General features: G+C 45.6%; 1 protein-coding gene across 1 annotated transcript in view; it reads left to right on the top strand.

Annotated features, from left to right (window-relative positions):
* DNAH11 (dynein axonemal heavy chain 11) overlaps positions 1-25,471 on the top strand; it is a 303,071-nt gene that overhangs the window by 272,016 nt on the left and 5,584 nt on the right. The window contains exons 70-77 of the mRNA XM_069088738.1: positions 2,597-2,719; positions 3,666-3,859; positions 5,001-5,149; positions 6,200-6,327; positions 9,347-9,574; positions 13,002-13,193; positions 17,275-17,394; positions 25,206-25,448. Of these exons, the coding sequence (XP_068944839.1) occupies positions 2,597-2,719; positions 3,666-3,859; positions 5,001-5,149; positions 6,200-6,327; positions 9,347-9,574; positions 13,002-13,193; positions 17,275-17,394; positions 25,206-25,448 (1,377 nt within the window). The remainder of the gene's footprint in view (positions 1-2,596; positions 2,720-3,665; positions 3,860-5,000; positions 5,150-6,199; positions 6,328-9,346; positions 9,575-13,001; positions 13,194-17,274; positions 17,395-25,205; positions 25,449-25,471) is intronic.

Below are 25,471 nucleotides of genomic sequence, written 5' to 3'. Positions count from 1 at the left end.
AGGGGAGGGAGGAAGGAAGGAAGGAAGGAAGGAAGGAAGGAAGGAAGGAAGGAAGGAAGGAAGGAAGGAAGGAAGGAAGGAAAGAAGGAAAGAAGGAAGGAAGGAAGGAAAGAAGGAAGGAAAGAATTCCTACCACAAACCTTCAAACATCAAGGAATTTCCTCTAGGCCAGGCCTAAGAATTCCAGACCCACTGTAGAATGGACTTGTATCCCAGGGAAGGCTCACAGACCACTATTTCCGGAGTCTCCTTGCCCCCAGTTAACCATGATGGTCATTAGGCTTGTTCTGGTCCACAGCAACATACCACGTTTGGCCCCCTGCTGACTCAGTCTCCAGGGCTCAGGAGGTTTAAGGGATAGGATGCTTGGCCAACTCACCTTTCCAGGTTTTCCTGTTCATCCTAAGGTTGTTTAAAGAGAGTGGACAATCTCTCCCCCTAATGAGGTCACAGCATTTTATCATCTTGTCTGTATTAAGTGGGACACTAGGTGGCTCCATCGTGCGTAGGGCACTGGGCCTGAAGTCAGACTCCTCTTCCTAAGTTCAAATCTAGCCTCAGACACTAGCTCACTTCACCCTGTTTGCCTCAGTTTCCCCATCTGTAAAATGAGCTGGAGAAGGAAATGGCAAACCACTCTAGGATCTTTGCCAAGCAAACCCCAAATGGGGACCCAAAGAACTGGGCATGACCAAAAAATGACCTAGCAACAACTATATTAAATGTAGCAGCTGAATTGACCTAGTAGCCAGGAGAGGGCAAAGAGGCAGCTCGCTGGAAATTCCAGCCTCAAGCCCAGTCCTCATTGTCTCCGCTGTCAAAGCCCAGCCTTGTGTCTTGTCCTGTTTCCTCTTGAGCTTCAATGAGAATGGTTAGTGGAAGGAGAGGAAGCTATCAAAGACCTCATGAGATAGGGCGGTCAGTGGAGTGGTATGGGGAGGGGAGTGGGTTTGGAATCAGGGGCCAGAGCTTTGCCACTCACTGCCTGTGTGACCCTGGGCCAGTCCCCAGTCTGACCCCTTCCATCCTCCATCACCTTCGTACAAATTGTTCCTTTCCATGCCCTCTCTGGTGCAAAGATTTTGGCCTCCTTGGCATCCCTAACACATGGCTGACCATCATCATCCATGCCTGGAAATAAATTTTCTCCTAATCTCTGCCTCTTGGAATCCAGTGTTTCCTTCAAGTCTCACTTCCAGTCCCACCTTGTCTCTGAGGCTTTTTTTCCTCCTCCTCTGTCCCCAGACTCCCAGTGGCTTCCTCTCCATCCCCAGGCTTACCTTCTGTCTGTTTTGTCTGTGTTTTCCTCATACCCCTTTCTGTGCATGTTGTCTTCTGTGTTATAAGGGGAGCTTCTCAGAAGCCTGGCACCATCTACAGTGCCTGGCACATTTTAATAAATGCTTATAGATTGCTTATCTCAATGGTTTTCCATAACCTAAGATTCACTTAGTTTTGTAATTCATTTCACAAAATCAAATTGAGAACATGGTCATCCTCCCATTTTAGGCCTAGAAAGGAATTATTACTCTGGACATCAGCCATGTATGATTACTCTTGTGGTCAAGAACTCAAGTTCTAAGCTTTTTCCAGGTTTTACCTGCAACCAACTTGTCCATCTGGTGCCCCAAAAGGAATATCCTACTATAACCTACCCAACGAGGGGTTATGGACTTTCAATAAGCGAGAAGTCACTGTCTCCCAAGGCAGCACAGTCCATCCTTGGACATTTCTCATGATTAGAAGTTCTTCCTGACATCAAGCCTAAATCTGCCTTTCTGGAACTTACACCCATAGCTTATGATTTTGCTCTCTGGTGCCAAGCAGGACAAGGCTAACTTCTCTTCCACATACTTGAAGACAACTAACCTATCTATTAAATTTAGGGTAAAAGGACCTGGGTTCAAATGTGAACTCAGCTACTGATTACCTGTGCAATCTTGTCAAATTCCTTGGCCTTCCCAGGCCTCAGTTTCCCCATCTGTAAAATGAGGAAGTTAGAGTAGATAACCCCCTATGTTCCTTCTAGAGCTAACCCCATGGTCACAGCTAATCCCAAATGAACTATGCCCTGTACTTCCCCCATTCTAGATCTTTTGCTAAATCTCCACCCCCTCCATTGGCTCTCAGCCCCCTACTAAGGCTGATTGATGTTCTATGCCCAGGCTAAAGGATTTCTGCTGGAGGACCAGCACATAAGGTCAGCCTTGCCTTCTGGGGGGCCCTTCATCCCAGTGAATGCTGACTACTTTTGTCCTTGGTACCACATGTTCTAAGATAAGTTCTCTCATTTAGTTCTGCCTGTAGTGAATCATTCCCCACCCTTTGCTAAAAGGTGCCGAGGGGCTGGAATTGGTCTGCCTTCATCAGTTTTGCTTTTTTATTTTTTAATTAGATTTCCATTACTGGTTTAAGAATATTGGCACCATTGAAAGCCCTTCCTTGGAGTGGGAGAAGGTGCAGCGGGCGGAATTCTCCCATTAGCACACTTTGTCCTGCTTATTCACTCCGGCCCGATTAAGTGGTGAATGCTGGAAGGGAGAAGTGACTGGGAGGAAAACCTAATGACCTTTTTTCCATTTTGTGTACTGTCAAGATTCTGCTGCGAAATAAAGAGATAGAGGGCCCTGAATTGGATTTCCTGCTTCGCTACACAGTCGAACACACTTACCAGAGTCCCGTCGACTTCCTAACGACGCCGTCATGGAGTGCTATTAAGGTATGTTAGCAAGATTGTTTTGTAATTTCCAAATCTTATTTCAAATCACAGTTCTATTTGGTTTGTAGATGGAGCCAAGAGAGCCAATGAAGCTGTCAGACCCCATTTCAGCAGCAGAAATGCCTCTGACTCACAAGACCCCCACCATTCGGATTTCAGCTCTGCTCCCTAATGCAATTTAGCGTCACTTTATGGGACTGGGCCTCAGTTTCCTGCTGTGTAAAATGAAGGGACCCAGCTGGGTGGCTTCTGAGGTCACTTGTAGCTTTAAAGCGATAACACACAGTGAATTCCTCAGGTACATACATAATGAGCAAATGGAAGAAGCAGGATTTGAATCTATATCACTGATTCTGAAGTCAGCATTCATGCCCTCAAGGTGCTTCCATTCAAGGGGAACTAGGTGGAAGGACCAGGTGGGATCCATATGGAAATTGTTCTCACCCACTCGAAAAATGGAGACAAAGAGCTCTTTGAAGCCAAGTCGCCCCAGTGAGTCCTAAGTGTTGGGTTTGGTTTTTTTTTTTTTTTTTTAGTACCTTATTAGATTTTTCTAAAAAAAAGTAATTACCAAAATCAAATATTGTTTCAGATTTGTAAATTGCAGGTCAGGTGTTTAACATTGGACACCCATGACAGAGACAACCCAGCATGATGAGGAGAGAGGGCTGTTCATTCAAATGAGGGGAAGTGTGGGCCAGTCGATGGAGTGCTTAAATTCGAGTCAGGGAGAGCTAGGTTCAAGTCTCACTTCTGACCTGTGCAAATGACCCAACTTCTTGGAGCCCCAGTCACCTTTCCAAGGTGATAAGTTACAGAGGAAATGCATATTGCATCCGTGGAGAGAATTTCCAGACCAGAAAACCCCCTCACTGACGAATCAAACGTTGAGACCCCTACCCTCCTCCCCTCAGCTCCATATCCCTCCATCCTTTGTCTGTTACAGGCAATTTCCCGAATGGAAGAATTCCGAGGGCTGGACAGAGACGTGGAAGGGTCTGCCAAGCGATGGAAAAAGTGGGTCGAATCTGAAAGCCCAGAAAAAGAGAAGTTCCCTCAGGAATGGAAAAATAAGAGTCCTCTGCAGAAGCTGATCATCCTGAGGGCCATGCGTCCTGACCGAATGACTTACGCACTCAGGTAATACGGCGTGCTGCCCCAGCAGTACTAGAAACAGCCCCCGAGAGGCAGCTCAGACCCTGGGACCAGAGCCCTGGGGTTGAGTACGACCCGGCTGTGAGGAGCCCACATTGATGTATAAAAAAAAAAAGTCAGGCAGTCGGCAAAGTGCTTCAACCGAGGAGGCATTTATCAAGCATTCATAATTCAATTTATTAATTGTATCAAGGGCTTCTGTTTATTAAGCACTACTGTGTACACAGGGCCTTGATATGAACGAATGCTTATGAAACTGGGTGAAACACACAACCTTAAGAAAAATCCAGTCTGGTCCTCAAGAGGAGCCAGATTCTGGAAGCGGGGCAGGAGACAGACGGAAGCCCTTGGAGGAGGGATGAGCGTCACCAGAATTCCAAGGTTGGGAACGGGCACCATCAGAGCGATCGCCCCACTTCAGCTTCCTCCGTTCCCTCTGAAGATTTTGCCTGTCAAGGAAGACGACTCTCCCTCACGAAGCAGCCCAGAAGGCTGGAGCTTTTTCCGCCATAGCAAAATAAAAACAGAAAACTGGGCTTTAAGGGATGCTCTTTTTCTCCCCATCATAATGATCAACAAGTGGTTATTAAGCGCCCACTGTATACCAGGTACAGGAGCCAAGATGAAAGTCTCTTGTCTTCAAGAAGCTAGCAGTCCTTTGGGGGCAGGGATACAGCACACCTAAGTATAAATGCAAAATCTGTGCAGGCTGATTTCAAGAGGGAGAAAGTGTTAAAAATGTGAAGGATCAAGAGGGGTCTCAGGGAGGAGGCAGTACCTGGGTGTTCTGCTGCACAGGGGAGGAGGGAGCAGGCATGGAATGCTAGGCACAAGGCAGGCCAGCATGACTGGCACAGAATGACTCGGGGGTCTGTGTGACCGCAGGCAAAGCACAGCCTTTCACAGCCTTCAAGCAGCCTGGGAGACTGGGAGCTGCCTCAGCGGAGGGAGCTTCCACACAGGGAGTTTCTTTCACTGATAAGTCACAGATTAGGACCAGAAACACCTCAGGGGTTAAGTAGGACACCTTCTTTCCCTGGCCAATAGCATCTATTCTCTGATCTCTCAGGGACCCAAGATAATGTGACTCCTTTTTGCTAAAGCCCTTCCTTTTCTTTGGAAACAGGAATTTTGTGGAAGAAAAGCTGGGCCCCAAGTATGTGGAAGGGCCCCGACTGGACCTAGGCAAGTCCTATGAGGAGAGCAGCTCAGCCACCCCCATATTCTTCATCCTGTCCCCAGGGGTCGATGCACTCAAAGATGTGGAGGTCCTCGGTGAGTTCTGGGGGGCTTAGGTCTCTCCCTCATTCATTTACAATCGGTAGGCAGTGCTGATTCTGTGCTGGGCACGGTCCCTAGGTCAGTCTGTTATCCAGCTCTCTCTGTTTCTGTGTGTCTCTCTCTGTCTCTTTCTCCCCCTCCCTCCTTCTCTCTTTCTGTCCCTCCCTCCCTTCCCTCCTCCTTCCTCTCCCTCTCTTCTCCCCTCCTTCTTCCTCTTCCTTCTTCCCTCCTCCCCCTTTTCTCCCTCTATTCCTCCCTTTCTATTTCCCTCTCCCTTTTCCTCCTTCCCTCCTCCTCCCTCTCTCCCTGCGTCTGCCTTTGCTCCTTTCCTGCTTATTGTAAATCAGGTATAGGGAAAGCACAAAGATAATCACCCAGCGGTCTGAAGAAATTTTCCGACGGTACATTCCTCTGCTCGGCATAATGTTCTGGGGCTTTGTGCTCCTGTCTACCTTTTGACTCGAGGAGGGCCAGAGGGCAATTTTCTCCATGCCCATGTAATCTCGCGCCCCCTCCTCCTGTGACTAAATAATGGTCATTATAGCCAGAGTGCTCCATTGTGCGGGGCTGGATTACTGTTCCCCACAGACTGTACTGAGAATACCAGGTTAATACAGCTGTGACCGAACTGGGCTCAGTTGAAATTCGGCCTCACGAGGTGAGAGGCTGGTGCATTTTCCCCCTGAACCAATCAGTTACAAAAATGAGGCAACACATGTTGCTCCTTTAGAAAAAAAGGCAAGGCAAGGCTCAGTCCCCCTGGAGGAGTGTATGAAGCTTGGTAACAATGCCCACCATCTCTCCAAGTGGCAAATTCCCCATTATCACAAAACCAAAGGCACTGCTTTCCACAGGCTTTTTGAATATGGCAATGGGGCCACCATGGAGAGCTCACAGCATCTGCTTGTTTAAATTGTAAGAAATTTAGTTTGGATACCTCAGAAAGGGGGGGGAAATGAAGGCCTGGGAGATTGTAAGAAATTAGATATCCCATGCCCTTATTTTCTTCCTTCCTCTCTCCCTCCTCCTCACTTTCTCCCCCAGGCAGAAAATTGGGCTTTACAATTGATTCTGGAAAGTTCCATAACATATCGTTAGGACAAGGCCAAGAAACCATCGCTGAAGTGGCCTTGGAGAAAGCTTCCAAGGAGGGACACTGGGTCATTCTCCAAGTATGTATGGGAAGGGCCATGAGGGAGCTGTGGGGGAGGGTCCTTCTTGTACCCTGGGATGATGCCCGAAGTGCCATCCGTTGCAAGAGGTTACAGGATTGAACTGAATGTCAGCCCCGTTTTGACCATCATCATTAATACATTCAGCTGTTTAATATATATTTGTGAAGCCCCGATGGTGTACTCACTCAGAGCCTAGGTTGCAGAGAGAGCTAGGAAGGAAGACCTTCGTTCAGGTCCTTCCTCAGAAATTGACTGGGTGCAGTCCTGGTCACCTTAACCTCTCCATAAGACTAAGAATAAGAATTATAGCAACAGCCAGCACTTAGGAAGCATTCTAAGGAAACTGAGACAGAAGGAACTAAATCACTTGCTCAGGTTCATAGAGCTAGTAAGTATTTGAACCTGGGTCTTTTTGACTCCATGCCCACTGTGCTGCCTGGCTGTTGGAGAGAAGGTGCCAACCTGCCCTGACAGAGGGAGTGAGCTCCTCCATAGGCCCAGCCCCTATCCCTGTGTGCCCAGGGCTGGGATTACAAAGATGGAAACAGAAGCCTGCTTGTCCTCACAGAACTTTCGTTCTCTTTGGTGGCACTATAGGTACACATATAAAGAAGAACAAAGCATGCTCAGAGTAATTTTTAGAAGGCCAGAATGCCAACCACTGGGGTGATCAGAAGAGGCCTGTGGGAGTTATGCATAAGCATTTATTAAATGCCTACCCACTGCCCAGCAGACAAAGAGGAGGAATGCACCACCCCTCCTGGCCAGGAGTGAGCTAGCAGGGCTGATGACCCAGGCAGAACTCTGCTAACATGGCGCTCCTTGGTGGAGGGCTGGAGAGAGGCCCCTGGATGGGCAGCCAGAGGACCTGGGTTCAAATTCCAGCTCTGCTATGTAATATTTACATGACTTCAGGGAGGTACTCAATCACTCTGGGCCTCAGTTCCTCATCTGAAAAATGAATCACTTCTCAAGGTCACTGCTCTTTCTTAGGTTTAATCTTATGTGGTGCCGGGGAAGCCTCGGAGCTGAGCCTGGGTTCACGTCCTGATTCCAACACTCACTGGTCGCATGACAAGGCATTTAACTCCTCTGAGATTCGGTTTCCTTCTCTGTAAAATGGTGGTACCAATACTTACAGTGCCCGCCTGAAAGGGGGCCTTGGGATTCTTCAGGAATTCTAGAACTGGGAGTCCCACTTGGCCAGGATTCCTCCACTCTCTCATCTCTAGGACTGATTTCTTTTGCCTCAGTGAGCACATAAGGTAGGATGAGTAAGAGGAAAGGTCCCTGAGAGGAGACAAGGTGATACCCAGAGGACAGATGGTACTATGATCTTCTGCAGAATTGCTAACTCCCCTTTTTCTCTTAAGAGACCTGAAAGGAAACTTGAATGTGGTAGCAGTGAACAGCATCCCTCCCCTACTTGCTGGAGGGAAGCCAGGTCTCTCACACTGATGGGGTCTCTAGATCTCCAAGTTCAGGTGGCCCTTTTCTGCCCTCTAGTGAGCTATCAGCTGGCCAGCAGGGGCCGGGGAGGTTCTCCTCTCTCTCCAAAGAAAGTAATCATACAAAATAAAACTTGCAACCCTGTATCAGGTAAGTCCAGCTTCAAACTGGCTGGATGCCCCATCTTGGAATGAGAATTGACAGCTTTGCCACTAAAGAAAGTCCTGGAAGACCGTTAGAGTTCCAAGGTCCACCTGGAGAGGCCCAATCAGGCCCTCTGATTCTATTGATTATGACAAACTGGGTTCTACTTATTGAGATAAGAGGATCATAGAGTGAGGGATAGAAAGGGTCTTGGGAGTCATCAAGTGTAATACCCTCATTTTAAAAGTGAAGAAATAGAGGCGTAGAATAGTTAAGGGACTTTCTCAGGGTCACACAGCTACTAAGTGTCAGAGGTAGGATTTGATTCCAGGTCCTCCTGACTCAGAGGCTGACTTTTCATTCACTATTCCACAAAGCCTCTTGCCTCATATGTAAGTAGATATTTAATGGACAAGGCTACAAGATGTGTAGACTGCTGAACTTGGAGTCAGGAAGACTTGAGTTCAAATCCAGTCTTAGACACTAGCTGTATGACCCTAGGTAAGTCACTTATCCCTGTTTGCCTCAGTTTCCTCATCCGTAAAATGAGTTGGAGAGGGAAATGGCAAATCACTCCAGTATCTCTGCCAAGAAAACCCCAAATAGGGTCACAAAGAGTCAGACACAAGTGGGGCCTGCTACTGTGCCATGCGCTTGACAGATGATTGCTGAATGACTTTATTTGTATTTGTACAAAGGCAGCCTCTGGCACCTTGGGTTAAATGCCATTGATCTGTTGTCTCTCACCTCCCATCATGAGCTGAGGGCTCACCCCCCCCCCAACCCTGCCAATGTCTCCATTCTAATTCTCCCTTATGTCATCATCCATCATTAGAATGGTGGCTGCTTGAGGGCAGGGACCACCTTGTTTCCTTGTGTTTGCTGGCTCTGTACATAGCATGGGACCTAGCATACAGCAAGCACTTAATTAACAAATGCTCTATTTCTCTATGGAGGTTTCAATGCCTTTGTGACCCCCGCAAATGAGATCGTATTCTCTTCATGAAGAGACCATGCTCTCTTCAGCACTGGATGAGACATTGGAGACCAGCTAGTCCAAAGCCCTCATTTCACAGTCACTTTCCAGGACCACAGAGGCAGCAGCTCTGTGTCCAGAGTTCATCTCTCTGGACCTCACTTTCCTGATTTGTAGAATGAGGAGGTTGGGCTAGGTGGCCTCTGGAGGCCCTTGGCCCTATGAGGGGCAAAAATGTAAAGAGCCTTAGAAATCATAGAGCCGAGTCTCCTCATTTTTTACAGATGAGGAAACTGAGGTGCGAGCCATGGGTCCAGAGACAGAGAGAGAGAGTCAGGAGTCAAACCCTGGTTCTCTGTCCCTAAATCCAGCACCCTTTCTGATATACCACAGTGTTTTTTCTAACAAACATTTCAATCTTACCAAGAGTGTCGCTTTATTTTCTAGAATGTCCACTTGGTAGCCAAGTGGCTGGGGACCCTGGAGAAGCTCCTGGAGCAGCTTGGCCAAGAAAGCCATTGGGATTACAGGGTCTTCATGAGTGCAGAGCCGGCACCAACAGCTGAGGAACACATCATCCCTCAAGGCCTTCTGGAGAACTCCATTAAAATCACCAACGAGCCCCCCACAGGCATGCTTGCCAACTTGCATGCCGCCCTCTACAACTTCGATCAGGTAGGCTTCCCCCAGAGCCAAATTCTTTGCACCAACCCATTCTGTCTCTTTCCTTTGCCGCTTGTCAAGGGATGAATTAAACTTGGACTCTCCCTTTTTCATTTTTAGCAAGTTGGCTACAGTTCTTCCAAAGGTTAGCAAAGTCAGCCCATCAGAGAATCCAGATCCTGGATGCTGAGAAAAGAGTGTAGCCATTTTGCAGTGATGGATGGTGTTGTGTTTGGCACTGTGCTAAGCCCTCAGGATAAAAAAGAGAAAAAAGTATGATCTCTGCCCTCAAGGAGCTCACATTATAGTGGCAGAAACAATATTTAATTAACTAGGTAAATACCTCAGAGGGAAAGTCACTTTTTGAGAGTGATCTCTTGATTGTGAAATCAACCAGGTAAAAGAAGTCATGTTCCTGAGCACCTGAGAATTATGGTTCTACTTTATGCCATGACAGCCATTTATTAAGCACCTACTATATGCCAGGCCCTGTTAGACACCTCAGATATAAAGACAGAAATGAAACTGTCCTCACCCTCAGTGCCCTTAGTTCAAAGGAGAAAGAACCATTTCTTCTAGGATGCTGCCAATATCCTATGCCCTGTTAGCCCCTGCACCTATTTCTTCTATGATTATTTGGACTTAGGAGGATGAAAGATGGATATTATTCTGGTGTGATTTTAGTCCTGAGAAAAGCCAGAAAAAACAAAACCCAAAGAAGTTTGGTAGTTATAATAAGGTATGGACAACTCGGTGGCGGACTAGATAAGGCACAGATAACACTAATTTGTGGCTTTCCGAGTCGATGTGCACCTGTAGCATGTTTGAGTCTGACGCATTGGTCTTGTCTGTGCTGTATGGATCCTACTGTTGGTACTATAGGGCCTGAATGCATTCCTTTGTTACTTTAATATTGTACTTTTTTCAAGTATATGTACAAACTTTTAACATTTGCCCTTGGAAATTTTGAATTCCTAATTCACTCCCTTTCTCTTCTCCCCCCCTCATTTAGAAGGCAAGAAATATGAAATACAATCATGCAAAATATGTTTCCACATCAGTCATATTGTGAAAGAAAACACAGACCAACAGAACTCTCCAAAAGCCAAGAAAAATAAAGAACGTTTTAAAAATGATGTGCTTTGGTCTGCATTCAGACTACATCAGTTCTTTCTCTGGATGTGGACAATATTTTCTATCCTGAGGTTTTGTTTTATTTGGAATTATCTTAGGTCATTGTATTAATGAGAATAACTGAGTTGATTATCATACAATGTTGCTGTTACTGTGTACAATGTTCTCCTGGTTCTGCTCACTTCACTGAGTATCAGTTCATGTAGGTCTTTCCAGGTTTTTCTGAAATCAGCCTACTTGTCATTCCTTATAGCACAGTAATGATTCCATCACAATCATATAACACAACTTGTTCAGCTATTCTCCAGTTGGTGGGAATCCCCTCAATTTCCAATTCTTAGCCACTACAAAAAGAGCTGCTTTAAATATTTTTGTACACAGAGGTATTACTGTACCAAAGGGTATGCACAATTTTATAGCCCTTTGGACATAGTTCCAAATTACTCTCCAGAATGGTTGGGTCAGTTCACAACTTCACCAACAGTGTACTAGTGTCCCAATTTTCCCACATTCTTTCCAACATTTATCATTATCCTTTTCTGTGATATTAACCAACCTGATAGGTATAAGGTGGCTTAGTAGGTGTGAGTTGTTTTAATTTGCATTTATCTAATCAACAATGATTTAGAGAATTTTTTCATATGACTATGGATAGGTTTGATTACTTCATCTGAAAACTGCCTGTTCATATCTTTTGATCATTTTATCAAGTGTGGAACAACTTATTTCTCTATATATTTGAGAAATGAGGACTTTATCTGAGATATTTGTTGCAAAATTTTTTCCCAGTTTCATTTTTCTTCTTCCCTTTTTTTTCTTCCTCTTGGCTACATTGGTTTTGTTTGTGCAAAATCTTTTTAATTTAATGTAATGAAAATCATCCATTTTACATCTATCTCTTATTTACTTTTGTTTATCCATGGATCTGACAAACAAACTATTCCATGCTTTCTTCATTTGCTGATGCTATCACCTTTTATGTTTAATCATGTACCCATTTTGACCTTGTCTTGGTATACAGTGTGAGATGTTGGTCTATGCCTAGTTTCTACCATATTTGTCCAGTTTTCAGCAGTTTTTATCTGCCAGTGAGTTCATGTATAAAAAGCTTGGATCTTTGGGTTGATCAAACACTACATTACTATGGACAGTTGCTGCTGTGTCTTGTGTACCTAGCCTATCCCACTGATGTGCCACTCTGTTTCATAGCCAGTACCACATAGTTTTGATGATTGCTGCTTTATAATACAGTTTTAGGTCACCTTCCTTTACATTTGTTTTCATGAATTCCCCTGATGTTATTGACCTTTTTTTTTTCTTCCAGATGAATTTTGTTATTTTTCACTTGCTTGTCTTGCCCTTTTCCCCCTACTAGAATGTAAGCTCTTTGAAAACAGATACTTTGGTTTTTGGTTTTGTGTCCCCAGTCCAGCTCCTTGGCATACAGTAGGCACTCAGTAAAGGCTTGTTGACTTGACTTGACAAAGACAGATAATTTCTCAAATTAAAAAAAGTATGAAAGGGTGGCTAGGTGGTGTAGCGAATAGAGCATCGGCCCTGGAGTCAGGAAGACCTGAGTTCAAATCCGGCCTCAGACACTTAACACAAAAACTAGCCCTGTGACCTTGGGCAAGTCACTTAACCCCAATTGCCCTACCTTCCCCCCTCCAAAAAAGCAAAAAAACAAAAAAAAAAAACAAAGTATGTACATTCCCCTGACTCACTCAGATAATCACCATCCTCTTTTCTTAAGAGCATAGATCCAGGATGAGAGAGACCATCTTGTCCATCCTCCGCATTTGGCAAATTAAGCCCCTAGACTCGAAAGGTTGCATGGCCCACAGTCACAGGACAGAGTAAATGCAATGGCTAAGTTTGGAACTCAGGTCTCCAAGATTCAAAATTCAGCCCTTGCTCCATTTTCTTATGTTTCAAGGCAGACATCCTTTAAAAAAGCTTATTGGTGAGCTTTTCATCTCTTCTTATGAGTAAACGGCATTTTCAGTTTTAAACCGTGCCAAGCCATATGTGTGTGTGTGTATATGTATATATATGAATGTGTGTGAATGTATATGTGTGCATGTGTGTGGTCCTGACAACATCTCTGGGAGCTTTTATGGTCTCCAATTTGCACATGAGAAAACAGGGTAATGGAAGTTCAGTGACTTGCTCAGGGTCACCTGGCTAGTAAGTATCTAAAGAGGTATTTTATCTTCATTTCACCCCAGCGTAGAAACAAATCCTAGCTGCAAGGTTGATAAATTCTCAGGATCTGGTTCCAGCTTTCCCTTTTCCATTCTTCTAGGATACCCTAGAATCATGCTCCAAGGACCAGGAATTTAAAAGCATCCTCTTCTCCCTGTGCTATTTCCATGCCTGTGTGGCTGGGAGACTGAAATTTGGACCCCAGGGCTGGAACAGGAGCTACCCTTTCAACCCCGGAGATCTCAACATCTGTGCCAACATTCTCTACAACTACTTGGAGGCAAATGCTACGGTAGGAGGAAATAGTCGATAACCCTTGTGGGGAAGAGGCAGGGAAGGGTGAGAGCCGCAGGGGCCTTCCTATCAGTCATTGGACAGCCACCAAACTGGCAGTTACTTTTCTTTACAACTCTTAAAGTACACATCAGCCCCTGGGGGCGGGGAAACCAACCTGATCAAAGGTTCTCCAGTTCTGAAGCCTTGAACTTCAGAATCTAGGTCAGCCCGGTTCCACATAAGCAGCTAAGCAAAAAAAAGAGGAAAAAAATGTCCTTCATTATGTTAACAAAAACAGTGGTTTACATGTGCATATATGCCAAATTCATTAGGCAGGTAATGAAGCATTTGCACAAATGTAATTACAGACAGCAATCCTGACAGTCCATAACCCTGCATTAATAATCACTCCAATTAGTTCCGATGATGGAAGCAATTTACAGCACGTCACATGCATAAATAATGGTGTATTTCCTGCACGTGTCATTATTATGTATTAACGAGGCCACCTTGCTATGACTTTCTCAAGAATGTTCCCCTTGAGCTGGAGTTAAAGGTAAAGGAATGATTTTACTTCAACCTAGCGTCATGCTTTCTGGGTCAGGACTGTGGGTGGGAATTGCTCACCAAGATCACATACAAGGAAACACTTCTTCCAAACCCAACAACTGGATAAAAGAAGCAAGAACCCTGAAGGTGGTGGTTGACAGAGATTCAAACTCCAGTGTAGAGAGGTCACTTGGCCTCTCCTTGCCTCTGTCTTCTCTTTTGTAAAATGTTGGACTAGATCCCATGACAAATGCATTTATGCAATGTACTGTCTTTGGGTTACAACAGCCCCTTCCCCCCAAAAAGGAAAGAAACCGTTCTGTCCTCAAGGAGCTTACTTTCTAATGGGGTAGACATTATACAAAATTGTACACAGGATATATGTACAAACAAGTGTCCTTGCAAAAGATGGGACTTGAGCTGAGACCTCACGGAAGCTGGGGCAGCCAGGTGGTGGTGGGAGGAAGTACCTTCCTGGACCTGGCACATCAGCAAAAAGCTCCTGGATTAGGTCATAGCTGAGGTGAGTCTTTGAGGAAACCAGTAGAAGTTAAGCCTCTTGCGGGCAGGGACTGTTCTGTTTTTTTTTTTTCCTCTCTGAAATTACCCTTCATCTCCTCTGTAGCAGGAGGAAACCAAACACTTATTAAGACCCTACTATGTGCCAGGCTCGGTGCTAAGGGCTTTTCTAATTTTCTCTTATTTGAACCTCATAGCAACCCTGGAAAGTGGGTGCTATGATGATCTACATTTTACAGTTGAGAAAACTGAGGCTGGCCCAGGATCACACAGGAAGTGTCTGAGGCTGAATTTGAACTCAGCGCTTTCAACTCTAGGCCCAACACTGTGTAACCTATCTTATATGTACCTAGTTGTCCCCCAGTAGAATGTACCCTCCTTGAGAAAAATAGCTGGTTTGGGTTTTGGGTGTTATGGTTTGGGTTTTGGTTTTTTTACTCTGTATCCCCAGCATTTAGCAAAGTTCCTAACTAATATTAATAACAAGAACTACCATTTATATAGTGTCTTAAGGTATGCAAAGTACTAAGTTTATCTCGTGTATACAGCTAGTGTTTGGTAAATGCTTGTTGACTGATTGAATGAATGATGTGCACAGAGAAGTAAATGTAAAACATATATTTTAGGTAAATACTAGCTGTCCTTTAAAGTCCCTCTGTCATTTTGGGTAACAGGTTTCTGGATGTGCACAAAGAGCCCTATTGTTGGATTCATTTATGTGAAAAATACCAGCAAAAATCCTAAGTCCTATAAAGAATAGACATCTCTCTTGCTTACTGTTAGCATTTGAAGGTCATTCATCAGCCATTAGATCATAGGGTCACAGCTTAAGAGCTGGGACCTTAGAGCTCCTCAAGGCTCTTCTCTTCTTTTGCAAATGAGAAAACTGAGGCCTGGGGGGAGGGGAGGGGAGGGGAGGTCAGCAGAATTGCAGATCACTGGAAGCCGGGTGGGCACCTTACACATTGGGCGACAGATTCCAAAAGTCATTGAAAGGCTAAAATATTGACCTTCCTTGAATAAGATGAAATCCAATAGGAATAAATGTAAAGTCTTAGACTTGGGTCCAAAAAGTCAACCAGATGCTGACTGATTAGATGATAGTTTGTCAGGATTAAAAATGATGAGTTGGTTGTAGTGACTGGTGACCTCCACGTGGATAATCATGTGACACCAGTGGGCCAGTGACTTGCCCAGTCCCACAGGCAGTGAATAGTGGAGCCAGATTTCCAAGCAGATGTCACTGGAGGACTTGATTTGATGTTCAGTTCAAAGAGAAGTGATTACCTTGAGGACCTAGCACATGAGAACCATCCTTCTGGCAGGGACATTCATTGTTGACTTGAGTTGACAAAGGCAGATAATTTCTCAATTTCTCAAATAAAATTAGAGTGCTCCCATTTTTTCACTTACATTCTCCTCTGGAGCAAGTTGGGGCAGCCAGGTGGCATCATAGTGCATAGAGCCTGGAGTCAGGAAGACACATCTTCCTGAATTCAAATCCAGCCTCAGACACTTACTAGCAGTGGGACCCTGGGCAAGTCATTTCACCCTATTTGCCTCAGTTTCCTCATCTGTCAAATGAGCTGGAGAAGGAAATGGAAAACACTCCACATGATCTCTGCCAAGAAAATTCCAAATGGGGTCATGGAGTGCCAGACAGAACTGAAAAACCACTCAAACCAGAGGTAGCCAGCCTAAAAGGGAAGCTGCCTTCGAGGTCGGCAGATTCAGGTCCATGGCAGCTTATAGTGCACATGCCAGAACCCCATCATCGTAAAACTTCTGCCCATTCAGCTCCATCATGTCATGTACTAAACGAAGGCTATAATTAAATTTTTACTTGCGTATCTAGGAGGCCCCTATTGGCCCCAAGGGTAGAAAGGCTCCTGTCTGGTAAAGCTTCATTGCAAACTGGCATGTTTTGCAAACCCGGGGGAAGCCAAAGGGTAGAGGAGAAAGCCTTCAAATCCTGCTAAGCCAAATACAGAGGGGATGCTGTGATTTCTTGAATAAAGCATAGTCCAGTCATTAATGGCAGCCCCTGGAGAAGGCATCGTACAGTGAAATCTGCCGTGAGGGGATCAACACTGATTACCCTTCTCAGACAGCTGAATGCAGAATCTATCCAAAGCCAGGCTGGGTTCACGAATCCCCTGCCTCTTCTCTCTTAGAATGCCAGTGAGAGGTATGGATGGTTCCCCTCACTCGTGGCCTCTCTGCTCTGAATCAGGCCTGGGTCTGCCATTGGCATACTCTTAATTCCAGTCCTGCCCTGCAAATCTTTTTTGGAGGGAGGTAATAAAACATGGGGGATTTTGTCAGCTCTGAGGGTCATCCATCCAAAGTTGGACAGGACCGTAGAGAACAGTTCATTTTACAGATGAGGAAACTGAAGCTGAGGAAGGGGGAGTGATGATGCTGTGGTGAAACAGGAATTAAGGGTCAGAGGTGAGATTCGAATCTGGGTCCTCTGACTGACACCAGAGCCAGTGTCCTTTCTACAGAGTCACAGTGACTTCCCATCTTGAGAGTGGAGATTCCCTCCTTCAGAAGCATGTTGCAACAGTCCTGTAATCGTTAATGCCTATAATGAAGACTCAGAGAGGTTCCTGGGATTCAGAAGGTTCTGGTGACTTACCCCTGGTCACATAACTAAGAGGAAATGTATGGAATTTGAGCTCCAGTTTCTCTGATTGAGGCAAACCACTGCCTCTCAAGGAAGCAAATGTTAAAATACCAGACCCACGTGCATTGAGTAAATGTGCACTACATATACAGGCTGCTTCTACTTTTATGTAACGGGTGCTCTGAGATCATTTTCATGCAACTGTGCTGTTTGTGTGGGCAAGGTCTCCAAACCCTGACTCTCTCAGGACGCCACACTTCCTTATCCTGGGATCTTAGCTCCAGACTCGAAAAGCTTTGGGACCTCCAGGTGTGCCACATCCTTTCCAGGGGTGGGGGGCATTTGCCTTTGCCAGTGGCCTTGCTGGGGGCTCACCTGTGCCTTTCTGTGCTTACTCCAGGTCCCATGGGAAGACCTACGTTATCTCTTTGGGGAGATCATGTATGGGGGCCACATCACAGATGACTGGGATCGCAAGCTGTGCTGGGGCTATTTAGAAGAATTCATGAACCCTTCCATGGTAAGGCTGCCTTTGGATTTCACCAGGTGACTGGCATTGAGCTAGACTGCAGTTTGTGCACAGCCTGCGCCTGAATGGGAGTGGGCTTTATCTGCTTCCTTCTGTCCTCTGGTTCCTAGCAGTTTTTCACTTCTTTGTTTATTATCATGGAAGATGCCTGTGCTAACAGGTTATGTCCCTGTTCCTTGGTAGAAGGTAAGCCCTGTGAGGACAGGCACTCTTCCCTTGATTTTGGTTTTGTCCTTTCCTTTATTCCCTTGTTTTTCTCCCCAGTATTGGCACATTGGTTTGAAACTGTGATTTTCTCAGTGTGGAAAATACCCTCCACATGGCCAGATCAGCACCTACTTCAAAATTCGGTCTTAATTGTTTGTGGGCACTAAGCAGTTTGCACAGCAAGTATGCATCTAAGATGGGATTTGATTTTTTGTTTGTTTGTTTTTGAGACAGAGTCTCCCCATCTCGCCCAGGCTGTCAGGGTAGTGATCACTCATGGGCAGAGTCTGCTGTTGAGTAGTGCAGAAGTTTTGACCTGGGATGGGCCATCCTACCTTAGGCTGCCTGGGAGCTCAGCACGTTGGTGCTGGACTTTGTGTGGACACCTGGACTGGTTGGGGAGAGGGGCGAGGGAAGGAAGAGAGGACCAAGCGTTTACTAAACACCTACCGTATGCTAATTGCTTCACATTATGATCTCAATTAACCCTCACAACCCTGGGAGGTAGGTGCTGTTCTTATCCCCATTTTACAGTGGAGCAAACTGAGGCAGGCAGAGGATTCACATAGCTAGTAAGTATCTGAGGATGGATTTGAACTTGTCTCCCTGACCGTAAGGCCAGCTCTCTGCCAGGATACATTATATCTTTGCTGTGTATGTGACGAGCATGTCATACATGTGCATTAGCTAAAGGATATTTATTTGTCCAGTGGTTTCTTCTCCAACCCAACGGGCCCAGAAACCAAGTCACAAATGTTTGTTTTCCTCTAGGTAGGGAGCTGAAAGGAACAGAGATTCCACTCTCTCTCTCTCTGTCCCTCATCTGCCTCCAGGTTAGGCTCATCCATGGCCATTTCCTGGTCTAGGAGGGGTCCCTTTTGGGAGACCCAAAGTTATGTCTGTGCTTCTTGCCTCCCCAGCTTTGCCTGCCCTTCAGCATTGTACCCCTTACACCCCAGTTCACATGCCAGCTCTGCCAGGGACCACCAGGATTCTCCCAGGCATCAACAGCCTTCCCTCCCAGCTCACGTAATATCTTTTGTTTTGTCTAATGAGCCTATTATGTAATGATGTGTGTTGTGATTATCTGTGTTTCTGTTACACACACACACACACACACCCATAAAACAAGCTCTATGACAATCATTGAATTTTAGAGTGGAAAGAGACTCCCCCAAACCATCTGGCCCAACCCATGTATGAAGGAATCCCTGCTGTAGCTGCCCTGGCAGGGGACAAGGAGGAGGAACCTGTCGCTTCCCTGGCAGCCCCTCCCCTGGGGCAGCTTTCATTATCAGGATAAAACATGATCACATTTTTTACTTCAAAATGCAATTTCAAATTTACTGCTCTCACCCACTGCTCCATAAGCCCCCCTAGGCCATCCCCCAGACAAATCGAATCCCTTCTCCATGGACAGTCCTTCAAAGGCAGTGACCATACTCTGTCCAACCATCTACCTCCACTAGACACCTCCAAGTGCTTTCTACAAATTAGGAGCTTAATAAGCCTTTGCTGAATGCATACCTAGCATTCTCAAGGCTTTAATTGCATGAAACATAGCTGCACAATTTCTATTGTTTCAGCCAGGCTGGGTTTTCCTAATTTTCCTGAAAATGTTCTTCTAGAAATGCATTTAGCAATCCTAACTTGAACTCCTGGGGAGTCGCCTTTAAGAACTCCAATTCAACCCTGTGGATATTTTTAAGCACCTGCTACTGCTCAGCACTGTGCTCCCACTGAGAATACAAGACAAAGTGCACACACAACAGTACCTGCCCCCAGGCAGCTTTTGTTCTACTGATGGAACATAACCATAAATAATACAATATTCAAAATTCTCAACAATTGTTTGAAAATGTAAAATACATGAAAATAACTTCATAATCTCATTCCCAAATAGCAGACTGTGTGTGTGTGTGTTTCACAGACACATACAGAGTCCACTATTTCGAAATGAGATAATGAAGTCATTTTCCATGCATGTTAGACTATATATGACCACACACACACACACACACACACACACACACACACATGCACACACGCACACTTTTTTCCTTCAGTAAAATTGATGGCGCTAAATACCACTTAGTGGGGACTGTATAGAAAAGGCATTGTCTCCCCTCTGACTGCTGTCACGGGCCAGCCCCCAGCTCCCAATCTTTTCGTCTTTCCTCAGTCCTAATGAACAGGATTGTACATGTCAGAAAGCCACTTTCAATATAGCTCGATTGGAAATCGCTCCTCGGAAGGGGCCTCGGAGCAGGTTACCATGGAGACGAGAAGGCTAAACAGGGCTGTGTGTCTGACCTCCAGCAAGGCTGATTTCTCCAAATGATGGTGGAGGTCAGGGGGGCCTCTGGAGAAGCTCAAGCGGCTGTTTTGTCCTCCTATCTGGCCTGTGGATAAGTGGAGAATTAGTGCTGCCAAACGAGGCGGTCCATTAACCTTTGGCAGCCTCTTCACTGGCATCCCAGTGATTGCCAGTGCTGTGGAGGGGCTGGAGCCCGAGGGGCATCACTGGTGTGGGGATGCCCTTTAGCAATGCAGAAGCCAGACTCCCAGATGGATCCCGAGAGGGGGCCGTGCTAACTGGCCACATCCTCATTGACACTCGAAAGGCTGTGCCCCCGTCGGATCCCCAGGCTCAGACTAACTACGGGAAAGATGTTGTCAGAGCATCTCACCACTTGTCAGTGATCGCCACCACAGACGTTGCCCTAGGGTTCTGAGGTTTGTCGAACATTTTTACATACGTGCAGAGCTGTAATTAGAACAGGATGACTTCCTTTGCGTTTTTTTTTTTCCCTCAGTGCCCGGCATATTAACTCTGATTTCAGTGAGGTGGAGAATTCCATGAGTTCCCACAGGCCAGTGTACCACACCCACCAGTGATCACTTTGGATGGGGCGTTTCTGTCAGAGGACAGTGTGATGGGGAATGGAGCAGGCTTTGACCCCCCCAGCTTCCTCACCAGGCCTCAGGCTACCATTCCTAAATCATTCCCAAACCAGATCAGCTCCACTCTGGACATCCTCCTTAACTCTGCCCTGGAAATCTTACTTTGCTCAGGAGACCCAAAGTTCTGCTAGCTGAGCTCTGGCATGATCCGGCTTCCATGTCACTTTCCAGTCATTTCAAAAGCACTCAACATCTGCATACCTCATACTTCTCAATGTGCTGCCTTCCTAATTAGAATGTGAGCTCTACAGAGGTAAGCCCTCCCACTTGCTTAAACGTATTTGTAGCCCTAGAAGTTAGTACAGTGCCTAACACTGAGCAAACAACTAATAAATCATTATTCATTCATCGTATCGCCAGTTCAAGGGAAGCACCTAGTTCATAAACATTTAGGTGCCTGCCACATTGCACTAACATTGGGGACCAGAGAGAAGTAAGAGACAGTCCCTGACCTCAGGGAGCTCACAATCTAAGAGTAACTGGTAGAACACAGAGAAAGCTGGCCTCAGAGTGGGGGGGGGGGGGTGGATTCTGCCCACCCTGGACATTCACTAGTGCCCCAGGCAACAAAGATTGGGAGAGCTGGTGCTGATCTGGATTGCTTGAGGGAACCCTTATATTTGTGAGATCTCCTGTCCATCCTTAAGAGAGAGACAGAGAAAAGGGGGGGGGGGGGGGGGGTTGGGAGGGGGGAGAGAGACAGAGACAGCTGGCCAGCACCCTGCGGTGCATACAGTAGGCAGTTAAAAAGAGCTGGTTGATTGGATTCCATTCAACTGAACTCTGAGCTGCTGTCTAGCTCTGAACTGGTGTGTGTGCTTTAAATCCCCTCCATCCCTCCCCCATCCCCATTATCTTATTTAATCTTGAATCTTGCCCGACATTAACTTCTCCTGCTTTATCTGAATATTTATTGCATTGGAAGAACTGAGCCCTAAGCCCTTTCCCAGGCTCTAATCCTCTGATCCTAGCAGAGCTTGAAGGCTAAAGGCAGGCAATAACACAAGTTCACAAGTAACTAATGACATTTTTAACATGCTAAGTACTCAGGAAAGGCTCCAGCAGACTGGCCCAAACCTAGGTCTCGATGGATAAGAACTTGGATTAATTCGATGTCCAGGAGCAGGGAATTCAGAAGCAAGCTGGCTAGCTTGCTATTGGCCCTCTCCACCTGTGGCACACGGGGCCCTCGGCTCCTCACCCTTCCCTGCACAGATCCAAGGCTTCAGAGACATTCCCTGCTCCTTGTAGAGGAATTCTTGCATCTGCACGTGCCTTCCTTCACAGCCTCCCACGCGTGCTCTAAGCTCTTGCCCTCTCTGCTTGTTAGTTAGGAGGAAGTGCTGCTGGCTTCCTCGTCGCCAGGCACATCCTCAGGGGCACTCCTTTGGTGCCCACTGAGGTCCTTCCAACTCTTTCATTCTCTGACTCTGATAACTGCTTAGATTTTACCTCCGCATATGGATGGCAAACTCTCTGAGGGCAAAAACCATGGTTTGTATTTCTTCACATCAGGAAAGCCCAGCACAAAAGACAGAACGATAATGGCCATTTCTACAGAGTTTTAATGTTTGCTTATACATTATCTCGTTTGGGCTCAATTTTCTATGGGCATTACCAACCCCATTTTACAGACAAAAACAATGAGGTTGTCCAGGGTCACACTGTTGATATATATATATCAAAAGGTGGGATTTGAACCTGGGCCTTCTTGAGTCCAAGCTATATCCATTATGCCATGCTGCCTTACAGACAAGTATCCCCTAATCCCCATGTGTGATCACTGGCAGGTCACTGCCCAGTTTCCTCACCTATAAAGTGAAGGGACAAGAGAAGGTAATCTCCTTGGAGGCAGGAAATGTTTGGGTCTCATGGGGTGTGTCCAGGACATCACTCAGAGGGTAGTAGATGCACTGAGTCCTAAGAAGCTTGTTTTCATTAAGAGGATAAATTTGTAATTAGTTTTATTAATTTTTCATGCAAACAGATGCTTCTGAAGTACTTAGAAAGGCCTGTTTAATATTTCAAGCTTTATAGACTGTGATCTTTTTAGCAGTTTAATATTACAATATAAGAGGAATTGATTTTCCTAGGAAAGGCAAACCTTTGAAACTTCTTCAAATTATTACAAATTCTAATGGGTGGAGTCTGAATTAATGGCATTTTAGGGGCTTTTGATAATTATCTGACCTTTTGAGTTAAGGATTCCCATTCGATAACTTCTTGAAATTAATATCATCACACTTCATAATCTTTCTACTGAAGCTGAAACAAAATCACGTAGATATGAGTTGTCCACAGCTTACGTTGAAACCAGACCTTTGTCTGTTTAATTTGGAAATGATGTGATAGAGCTCTCTGAAACTGAGCATTTCAATCTTCCATTTTCTTACTTATTCCCAGCACGTACTACAAAGCTTAGTAGAATCAAGAGTGAATTTTAAACCCATTTTTGGTTTGTTTTCTTAAGATTTCAACTGTTGTCGCTCCAAAAGTCTGGCTGGATTTAAAATCTTAACATTTCTTAAACCTGTCGTTCTATGTGAAGCATCAGCTCTGGGATTCACTCTCTCCTAACACAGACTGAGTACCCAGAGGACAGCTAGCTACTCCTTCCCCCCTCATGGTTCTAGGAGTCAGTCATCCAGAGAATCTACAGATAATTTTCTAGTACTTTGGCTGATGAGCCCCTATCTAGTGTGTTCCCCAATAGCACTTAACCAGTCAACATCAATTAGCTTTTGCAAAGGGTATTTTCTTTTCTTCTTTTTTCTTTTTTTGCTTTTTGGAGGGAGAAGGCAAGGCAGTTGGGGTTAAGTGACTTGTCCAAGGTCACACAGCTAGTAAGTGTTAAGTGTCTGAGGCTGGATTTGAACTCAGGTCCTCCTGATTCGAAGGCCAGTGTTCTGTTCACTGCGCTACCTAGCTGCCCCTACAAAGAGTATTTTCTAAAAATTTTCTAAAAACATCCATCCCCCTAAACTAGGGACACAGCATCCCCCTACTCAGCCACATGGCCCCAAGAGAGTAGAGTCAAACTTAAGTGATTGCTACAACCCCCAAAAAAACATGGGGGAGTGGTACTTCCTTCTATGGGGAATCCTTTTTTGCTTTCAAGGAATCTCTCAAAGGATCACTGCTGAGTGTGGGATAGCCAGTGGTTGAATCACCGCCTAGCTTGTAGGACACAAAGTCTCTGTTGTAGGGTCAGTTCGCTATTAGGGTGAGGTCACTCAAGGCTAGTTATTTGTTAGACACTGCTACTGCTAATTTCTGCTGCTGAGGGGACCTTTGTTGGCCTTCTGACCTGCTAAATAAAGCTCCCAAGGCTGTTCATCTCTGATACACATTCATCATAGATCAGGAAAGAAAAGCCACAGCATGACAAAGGAAATGATGGAGTGATGCCTTCATGGCCACAGCATGCGGGGCGCGAGGGGGGGCCCACACAGCACTTCTTACCTGAACGGTCGAGCCAATGTTTTTAGAAGTTTCATTCCCATGCAGTAAGCCACCAGGAGACAATCCCAGAGGAGGGGGGAAGCTTGTGTCCCTCACACATTGCTGGAAGCATGCTGGTCAAGCCCAGGCACTGACAACAGGCAGATGCCATTGTGCCTGGGGACTGGGTTCTCAGAGGCAGCAAAGGACCTCGATCCAGGGAGAGCTGAGTGCAGATCTGGCCTCACTCACTGGTTGTGTGACCCCAGGGCAAGTCGCTTCCCCAAAATGGGGACAATAAAGCACCGGGGCTGTAGTGAGGACCAAAGGAGTAACATTTGGCATGCATCTCGCAAACATTAAAATGCTACAGAAATCACCATCGTCAGTTCTCGATGACACTTGAGTCAAGTGAAGTAATGCATGTGGAGCATTTTGCAAACAAAGCACCACATTAATATGTTACTAATGTTTTGTTGTTATTTAAGTGAATTGGACTAAAATTTTAATTTTTAATCAAAATTTTTAAAATTTTGAATCTTGAAGGTCCTTTCCAGCCCTGTTCCTTTCATCTTGCTGCTATGCTAGTATGATTATTATTCACAGAGGGGTTTTTTATCTTATCCTAGAATCAAGAGGGAGCTGTAGAAGTTTCATGAGCCAGAGAGTGACATGATCACACCTATACTTTAGAAAAATGCTTTGGCCCCTGGTGAAGGATAGACTGAAGAAGGGAGAGATAGGGATAGGTGCAAGAGGTAGAATTAATCAGACCTAGCAAATGTTTGTTATTCTTACTGTTAATAATAATTAATGACAACAATAGTCACTGGCATTTCTAGCTTTAAGATTTACAAAGCACTTTACAAATAATATTTGATTTTATCCTTACAACAACCCTGGGAGGAGCTATTATTATCCTCATTTTACAGATGAGGAAACTGAGATAAACAGGTTAAATGACTTGCTCAGGGTCATATGGCTAGTGTCAGGAGCAGGATTCAGATTCGGGTCTTCCTAACTCCAGGTCTGGCTAGCTACCTACTGGGCTACCTGGATTGGATAGGCAGAGGGGGTGTGAGCTTGGTGTCATACCCGCTCCAGTCAGGAATCAGAGCCGGACATTAGTGAAGGAGGAAGGGCAAAGGCTGCCTGAGATTTGGAATAACCCCTTCTTCCTGTGGCGGAAGTTTGAAGGTGAGCTCCTGCTGGCCCCAGGTTTCCCAGCTCCGCTCACCCTGGACTACATGGGTTACCACCAGTACATAGAAGAAGCACTTCCTCCTGAAAGCCCAGCATTGTACGGCCTCCATCCCAACGCCGAAATTGGCTTCCTGACTGTGACTTCAAACACCCTCTTTGGAGTCCTGCTGGAGATGCAGCCCAGGAATCTTCTGATCAATGAAGAGCTGGCCCAGTCCACAGAGGAAAAGGTACAAATCTCACTCCTGCCTTC

Source organism: Petaurus breviceps, unplaced genomic scaffold, assembly GCF_028583685.1.
Source record: "Petaurus breviceps papuanus isolate PSGF00001 unplaced genomic scaffold, PetGlider_PUasm1.0 185, whole genome shotgun sequence".
NCBI lineage: Eukaryota > Metazoa > Chordata > Mammalia > Diprotodontia > Petauridae > Petaurus > Petaurus breviceps.
Note: the sequence above shows the minus strand (reverse complement) of the source record. Positions and strands in the feature narration are given on the sequence as shown.